The sequence below is a fragment of the Capricornis sumatraensis genome, chromosome 20 (genome assembly GCF_032405125.1).
Source record: "Capricornis sumatraensis isolate serow.1 chromosome 20, serow.2, whole genome shotgun sequence".
Taxonomy (NCBI): Eukaryota; Metazoa; Chordata; class Mammalia; order Artiodactyla; family Bovidae; genus Capricornis; species Capricornis sumatraensis.
In genome coordinates this window covers 42,385,812-42,394,236 of record NC_091088.1, presented here as the reverse complement: position 1 = coordinate 42,394,236, position 8,425 = coordinate 42,385,812, and the positions used below count along the sequence as shown (strand labels likewise).

Here is an 8,425-nt window from a genome sequence, read left to right as displayed (position 1 = left end):
CTAATGAATTCTTCACTTTAAGTCAATGATATGACCCTGTAAAGCCTAAGGCTTGTGGGAACCATCAGGTAAACGACCACTTCGAACTGTAAAGCACTGAGGTGACAAGTGCATCACACTTACTACAGCTCAGGCAGAAGCAATGTTTCAAGAAATTTTAGTTTCTCTCTCTTTTTTAAATTAACATTTACACTGCTTCCTATGAGAGGGAAAAATTTGAAGACTTCAGAACAGCACCGTTCATGGGGAAAAAATGCATTGTTTCTTATTTCTCAGGAGTCAGTTCCCCTCATTCCCAAAAGGGTACCCCCCTGCCTGTGCTGCAGGAGTTGTTGGGTAACCCTAGATCAACATGGTCTTTTTATTCAAGTTACTACAGGGTCACAAAGCTAGTAGCATATTACTAGTTGTCTGAAATAAAAGGAAGAGGGGAAGGATAACATAGATAAACATAAAAAGAGAATACCAGTCCAAGACTGGGATAAGAAGAAAACAGACTCAAATTACTGTCAGTTTTAACTACTGTAGGAGGCTATCAGAACATAATTTACCATATATCATCCCCTTCATTTTTTTAATATAGCAAGATATTTCTTTTTTATGCACAGTTATGGCTAAAACCCTTAACAGAAACATAGAGAATTGACGACTCTCTGAAAAATAAAATCAATAGCATTCCAGCTGTTCCATTTGTAAGTGTGTTGTCTGTGATAAATAGAGGCCTCTTATCCGTGCAGAGCTCTTAATACAGCCTACCTGTCAGAATGTTATCCCTTCAGTTTCTCCATAAAAACTGAGAAAAGATTCCTTCACTATAGCCAACAGCTGTGCTTTTTATACTGAAAAATCACAGCCTTAGTTATTATTTGAACTCTTTTTCATAAGCCACTACTTGACTAAACAATGCAGAAAAGAAAATACAAATGAACAAAAGTAAACATGAAACATGAATTATTTTCTAATAGCAATAATAACTGAGTGATCCAGCTTGTCAATTTAAACTGTACTTTTAAAGAAAGAGTGCCTACAAAAATAGCAATAATTAATTCTGTCAGCTGGAAACTCAAATAGATTCTCAGTCATCACTGTTATTAGGAACATAAAATATAAAGATGTTAACAATGGTGGTTAATCACTGCAATAGGTAGCCAAGGTGTGCTCTTTTGCAGCCAGAGTAAAATCTATCCATTTACTCAATCACAGTTTTTCATATTTTGTTTTCTTTTTAAAGTAACAGTTCGATAATCCTCATGGAATCACAAGATCTTAGGATATCTTGAAATCAGGATTTTCTTCATGGAATTTCTAAAAAAAAAAAAGACGTTTAATTTAACTCACTATGGAGGGAAAGCATTTACAAAGTTGCTGTTGCCCTGAATGATCCCAAAGTATATTACAGTACTACAAATGATACTTTACCACCTTTATACTGTCATATTTTTTCAGATTCAAGGTTTACTTCTTGAGGAAGTGAAATGAGATGTAATTATATCCAACATATAATAGAAGGAATGCCCAGTATTAACAATATGACTGTAAGTTACCATTCAGAGCAATCAATTCAGGGTAAAAAAGGTACCATTTTGTGAGAAAGCCATATTTTAAAAGATCAGAGTCTAAACAGTGTTATTACTTAACCCAAATATGCTAAGAATAATAAAATTTATTGATGCTTTTCAATAAGAAAGAAGCCAAAATGCATTACTTACATATCCAGTTAAAAGGAGCCAGTTAAGTTGTTCCCTTGGTTTTGCAATGAAACAAGCAAATCAATCTTTTCAATGTTCTGGTTGGTGTTTATAGAGGATGCCATTGGAGAATTCTCTGGCATTTGCTGAGAAAGAAGTGTTGTCACAGGTGGTTGGCCCTCGTTTTGTGGCTGGCCTGGTGGACTTATGGCCATCAACTGATCTGGCAATGTAGCTGGTCCAGAAGTTAAAAGCTGACTACAGTCTGCAGAGACATTGAAAACAGAGAAGCTACCTGATTAGTTATTTTCTGTTAAGATTCGTAAGAAGGTAATTACTAGGGGCTGGGGTATACAAATGCATTATTTTGTTCACTTGTTAGAGACTTAAAAGTGAGGAACCTGACAGCCTCCAAAAAGGTTTCCATCAAACAGTAGTAGAATTCATCCTCGGTTTTCTCTAAGCAGTATAAAAATACAACACTGCTTAGTTATCAACATAAATCCTATATAATTTCCTTGGTACATAAGCATTAAAGAAACATAGGTTTCTATCTCCTTGGAAACTACTTGCTTTAACAGGCTGAAAAATTTTCTGTCATTTGTATTTCATCTTCCTTTCAAAGTTATATCTCAAAATGGCAGACACATATATTTATATATATATCACCACCTTTAATTCTCCCAATATCCTTGTCAAGTTTGTAATACTGCCACCATTTTAGATGTGGAAATTGAGGCTCATGCATGTCAAATAACCTGTCCAAGGTCTCAGTCTATAAGTGGTACAGCTGGGACTCGAACTCAGTTCTGTCCAACTGCAATCTATGCTCTTAAAACCACTGTGTTGTGCTTTCTCTGGTAACAATAAAGTGACCATTTCAACCAATAACATTTAAGAAATGGGAAATTAGAAAGAGTTTCTTACTATTCTGAATGCCAAATAAGAACATTCCAGATGTCTGTTGAGAAGAGCCAGGAGAATTCTGTAGCTGGTTCATTGTACCTCCTGTAGTGTTGTGAAATAAAGTAGCCTGTGGTTGAGGTGAAGATGTGGCTCCCTGGATTCCAGGCATGTTGTTCTGAGGGGAATAAAGGGGAGACTGTTGCATGTCTTGTTGGTTTATACTGGTCTGCAATGCAGACATGGATGCTGGAGAGAGGAAGAGTGTTACTTGCTGCTCTTGAGAACTGGGTGACCCTTGGACCAACTGAATCTGAGGCGAGCTATGGAACAAGGAGGTCTGTGATGATTCGGGTTGGGCAGGGCCTGGGTTCTGAAGTGAGGAAACTGTGGTCTGGTTCTGAAATTGCATGGGCTGCTGCTCTTGATTCATTGTGGCCATATTACTTTGCTGATGGAAAATTGATTGGTTCTGCTGCTCCTGATTAGCTACTGGATTTTGACTTGGATTGAATATCATGTTTGGTGGTGGCTGCTTTTGAGATGCCATCGGTGCCATGGCGTTCTGGTTACTGAATAAAATGCTCTGTTGTTGCTGCTGCTGTTGCTGCTGCTGCTGCTCCTGGGATGGAGAGTTACCCTGGATGGCAACTATTGAGTGCTGTGACTGAAAGATTGTTCCTTGTTGGTTTTGAGGCATTGGGTTAGGAGGAAGGGAGCCCAAGGAAACCTGAGGCTGAAATAGACCTTGCTGGGAGGGTTGTGCCTGTTCCTGGGAAAGCATAGGGGTCTGAATGTGTGATATTGGAGCCTGCTGCTGGAAAGCAGCTTGCTGCTCAGTGTTTGATGTTGACTGAAGCGGAGAAATTGAATTCTGAGCTGCAAAAAATGAAATCTGTTCTTCTTGGGCCACTGTGTTAGTTTGGAGATTATTCATTGGACTTTGGGAAAGAAATATGTTGGCTGACTGTTGGTCTTGAGGAACAGAAGAGCCCTGCAGCACAGCCATGGTATTTTGAGAGTGAAACATTGGAGGCTGCATTTGTTCAGAAGAGGCTGTAGAAGTCTGACTGTGGACAATAGGACTTGGACTATGAAAAATAGAACCTTGAGTTTCCTGGGAAAGGTTCTGAGCATCAGCAATAGGATTCTGAGGATGAAAAAGCTGGGCCTGTGAATGAGAAGACTGCTGCAAAAAATTCCCTGATTGAAGTGACATCATCTCATTACCTTGCTGGAATAAACCATTGCCTTGCTGCTGGGTACCACTATTTTGAACACTTATCATACTTTTTGTAGATGAAAAAAGGCCAACTTGAGGCTGACTGTCCCCACTATGTTGCATTTGGACCATGGTCTGAAAGACACTGTTCTGAATCTGTTTTGCTTGTGCTCCAGTCTCTTCTCCATCTCCTGAATTTGATGTCTGAAACAGGGTAGTGCCAGAAGTTGCAACCTGCTGTGTGGTAGTTGTAGTAGTTTCATTTCCAGAAACTGCCGGAGGAGAAAACAATTCACATTGCATTTGCATGTCCTCATTGGCTGATAATGCGCTCATCATATGAGAAGTCTGCTGGTAAACTGAAGACTGTTGAAGGTTTCCATTTGCTGAAGCAGATGAAGGAAACAGCTCTGACTGAATCTGGGCAGCTGCCTGGCAGATACTCTGTTGCATCTCTATCACCATTGCAGCTGAGGATTCCATCACTTGCTGTTGCTGCTGTTGCTGTTGCTGATTAGACAAAGTGTTTTCATTCTGTGGGTGAACACTTTCAGCTCTTCCAGCTATTAAATTATCTGGCCTGGTATGGACTGCTGGTTCTGTTGAGGAAAACATTCCAGGGCTTACGCTATTTTGAATTTGACTGACTTGTTGAAAAATGCCTGCACTAAGCTGTTCTTCAACATTCTCGTTACCATCTGGAGCAGAAAATAAAACTGAAGATAACTGTTGTTGTGCCTCTAAAACTTGTTGGACCAAGTCAACATTTCCATTGCTGCCACTGGCAGTACTACCTGTAAAACTCCCTGCCTGCAAGTGTTGTATCGTATTTTGTAGTTGCTGACTCACACTATTTGGTGATGGGAAAATATTCGATGAAATCTGCTGCTGTAAAGTCTGTGCTTGTTCTTGCAGTGGAGACTGCTGCTGTTGCTGTGCTGTCTCAGTCAGGTGTGACAAGTTAACCACTGTACCATCTGACTGTAACACCTCTCTAGACTGAGTTTCTCTTGCTGGAAACTGTGTAGCCTGCTGTAGTAGTGCATCACTGCTGGGCAGCTGACTAGATGCAGAAACTGCTGGAAAAGTACCAGGCTGTGAAATGTCCTGTGTTTGGATAGTTGTCAGGGTCTCTGGGTTGTATGCCTTGGGCTGAATCTGTTGTTGCTTTTCATTTTCAGAAGTTAAGTGGGAAGATGATGATGAAAAAGACCCATTTCCTGCTATGTGAGAGATATTTTCTAACGTTTGTTGAGTTGATCCAACTGTCTTTGTAGTCTAAAAAATAAAAGCCAAATAATATGTATATGTATAAATGAGCTCATACGATTCTTCAAAAATTATTATAAAAACATACGCAGGACCAATTTCCCAGTCTATATTATTATTCAGAAAACAAGTGTAAGACTATGATTATCAGTGATAACATTATATCTTACCATCATCAGGATTTTTAAAGAAGCATATAAGCAAAGACAGTCAAACAACAGAAGTAGACACAGAAGAATAATCAGCTATTGATATGCTTAGGACAGTAAGTACACATTAATTTTATGGTTCACGAATTACTAGCAAATTTTAAAATATCTCCATTGGTGCATCACTTATAACATTATTGGGAAGGAGAAATAAGAGAAAAATGGAAAAGGAAAGAAGAATCTTTCTTGGAAAAAGGAAAAAAGAAATAAGAAAAAAAGGAAAAAAGGAAAGAAGAAAAAGGAAATAAAATGTCTCTAGTTTTGAAAATGTTAAACCTGTACTTTCATTATACCAAAAATCACAAAGGTCCAGCTAATGCATTAATTCTTCTCTTCAAAAATGTATATTGACACACACATACACACACACACACACACACAAAATGTATATTGGAAGTTCCTCTGAAGGCTATTTTATTTGAATATAAAATCATTTACTCTACAAAGCAAAATTCATTAAGTGCATCCAAAGAGAAACAGCTATAAAAACAGGAAGAGTAAAAAGCATAATCAGGGAAATCAAACTACTCAAAATATAACTATTTTTATATTTGAGGTTAAGATGTGACAGGGCACTCACTAGTCACTGTAGCTCACCTTAAAAATAGAAGGCGATCTTTTCTCTGCTGTTACTTCCATTGGAGTAATGTCTTCACTCTTAATCATAGTGCTTGATATGAGCGGAGTGATCAGAGCATTAGGAAGCATATTTACCTTATCTAAGTTACATCCAGTAGTTTTCATTGCTGCACACACACCAAAAAAAAAAAAAAAAAAAAGTTGAAACTCACTGAAATCAACTATATTATTCTACTGTGTGTTGATACCTTAGTCATGATTCAAAACATTAATTTTTTGATGCTCTGACAGTAGCATGAGATACAAAATGTGCCCAAAGTGTGTCCTCCCTCTTTTAAGTAGCAGTGCCTTGAGGACTCCTGGCAGTAGCCTGAGACTATGAGTTAAATATCAACAAGCTTGAGCACTCAGTTAGCAAGCTGTACCTCTCAGCACTCTTCAAAAGGCCCTGAATTACACTGCTTAACAGGACCATGCAGCCTGGTAATCTCCAGGAGGTTAAAACTGCTCAGTTACAACTGTAATATTCTCCTCTTAGTATCTGGCTGCTGGGAAATTACAAAGTCAAACTTTAAGGGGTTATAGGATTGCTCGAATATTTCTCTCCTCAACAAAACTCAAGCTTCTCATTATAATGCCATCAACTGATCAAATAGATTCACTTTTCTAAATTAATGTCTCAGAAAACTTGAATTTGCCTAGCTGACATATGAACACATTTTTCAAGACAGGACTTAATTTTTTTTCTTTTCAGAAATTTAAGTATGACTGATATTTTAGGTTTACCAATTAAATTTCCAAAGCAAAACCAGCAAGTATTTTTCTACTTCCACCTACTTCCATTTTCAGAAGTAGCTACAGATTAGAAACCAAGCAGAGGCAATATGTAGCAGATAGGTAGGTTCTACCACTTCATTCTATCTACTTTTCCCCCTTGATTCTCTTTCTCCTTTTTTGTCTGTTTAAGCCTGCCACTGGCACTTAGTGGAGCACACTGATGAAGCATCACTGATGGCAGGCTTCTGAATTGAACACATAGCCGAATTCTGAGCTAAGGTTTACCACTACTTTGAGACCCTGTGTAAAGAAATACAGATTCCTTAGAAAGCTTAGCTGTTAAACTTTTTTTTTAGTTGCAAAACTAACACAGTATTTTATTAGCTTCAGGTGTACAACAAGGTGATTCAATATTTTAATACACAGATTTCTTAGTTTGATATTGAAAAAGAAATCCTGGCTACAAAGAGGGTTTTAAAATAGAATATGGTATATAAGCAGGATAGTTATTTTTGTAAATATTTTGACTTAAAAATATTAGAAATCTTCTGGTCTTTATTCAACATTTCTCACAGCCAATTGGCTAGAAACAATCACTATGAAAAATGATTATACTGGGGGAGGAAAAAGTGCCCATTTTTTATATTCTCCTTTCATTACTCTAAGAAATCAATCATTTACACATGAGTTCTCTGGATCTATTTTCACCTAGATTCTATCAATACCAACACAATTCAACTTCAATTCTGTCTGAGTCAAAGCTTCAGATAATTTTAAAGACAATTAGTATTGTCTTACATTGATCCTGTAACATCAAGTGCTATTCTTGCTTTTGGATTCTATTAGAATGTGAGTTTCATGAAGACGAGAGATTTTGTTGTTGCCTGGCGCATACTAGGGAATAAATAAATATTGCTGAATGAATGAAGAAACGAATGCTTTCCATGTCTGTACGTAAGGTCACATTTGTATATCAAGTTCTAAATCTTATTGTAATTGATGGCTATTTTAAAGGATGTTATATGGAGGATTATGCCACAACACAAATTTAAGTCATTTATGTTGCTAAGACTTCATCATTAAAGCATAATTAATTAAATCTCTAAGAAGGACACCTGGGTGTTATACTAAAGCTCTGATTCCAAGGAATCACAAAAATAAGCCATTTGTCAAGGGAAATTCCCTCTTGAAAGTGACTGTCTTTTTAAAACTGATCAGGAATCTCCAATTAATGATGTTGTATTTAAAAATGACAAATGAAAAATTTAAACTGATAAATAGTTTGAAAGTGAAAGTCACTCAGTTGTGTCAGACTCTTTGTGACGCCACGGACTATACAGTCCATGGAATTCTCCAGGCCAGAATACTGGAGTGGGTAAGCCTTTCCCTTCTCCAGGGGATGGTCCCAACCCAGGGATCAAACCCAGGTCTCCGACATTGCAGGTGGATTCTTTACCAGCGGAGCCACCAGGGAAGCCCAAGAATACTGGTGTGGGTAGCCTACCCCTTCTCCAGCAGAATTTCCTGACTCAGTAATCGAACCGGGGCCTCCTGCAGTGCAGGCAGATTCTTTACCAACTGAGCTACCAGGGAAGCTTGATAAATAGTTTAGTATTCAATTTAATTTTATATCTTCATAAAATTATTTTACATGATTTCAGCTGATAAAATTGTCAAAATAAGGTCTGAATTGTGAAAAAGAATAATATGTGTCTGTTTCTTATTCATTTTTTAATCTTTAAGATTTTGATTAAATGACTATCATTTTATTACCAAAA

The 8,425-nt window shown here is 37.5% G+C and overlaps 1 protein-coding gene across 2 annotated transcripts in view; it reads right to left on the bottom strand.

The window, feature by feature from the left end:
• Positions 1–1,717: 1,717 nt before the first annotated feature.
• NFAT5 (nuclear factor of activated T cells 5) overlaps positions 1,718–8,425 on the bottom strand; it is a 109,915-nt gene continuing 103,207 nt past the window's right edge. For both annotated transcript variants that reach the window (XM_068991946.1, XM_068991947.1), the window contains 3 exons: positions 5,889–6,037; positions 2,616–5,091; positions 1,718–1,953 (listed from right to left, as the gene is read on the bottom strand). In XM_068991946.1, coding sequence (XP_068848047.1) covers positions 1,718–1,953; positions 2,616–5,091; positions 5,889–6,037 — 2,861 coding nt within the window. The remainder of the gene's footprint in view (positions 1,954–2,615; positions 5,092–5,888; positions 6,038–8,425) is intronic.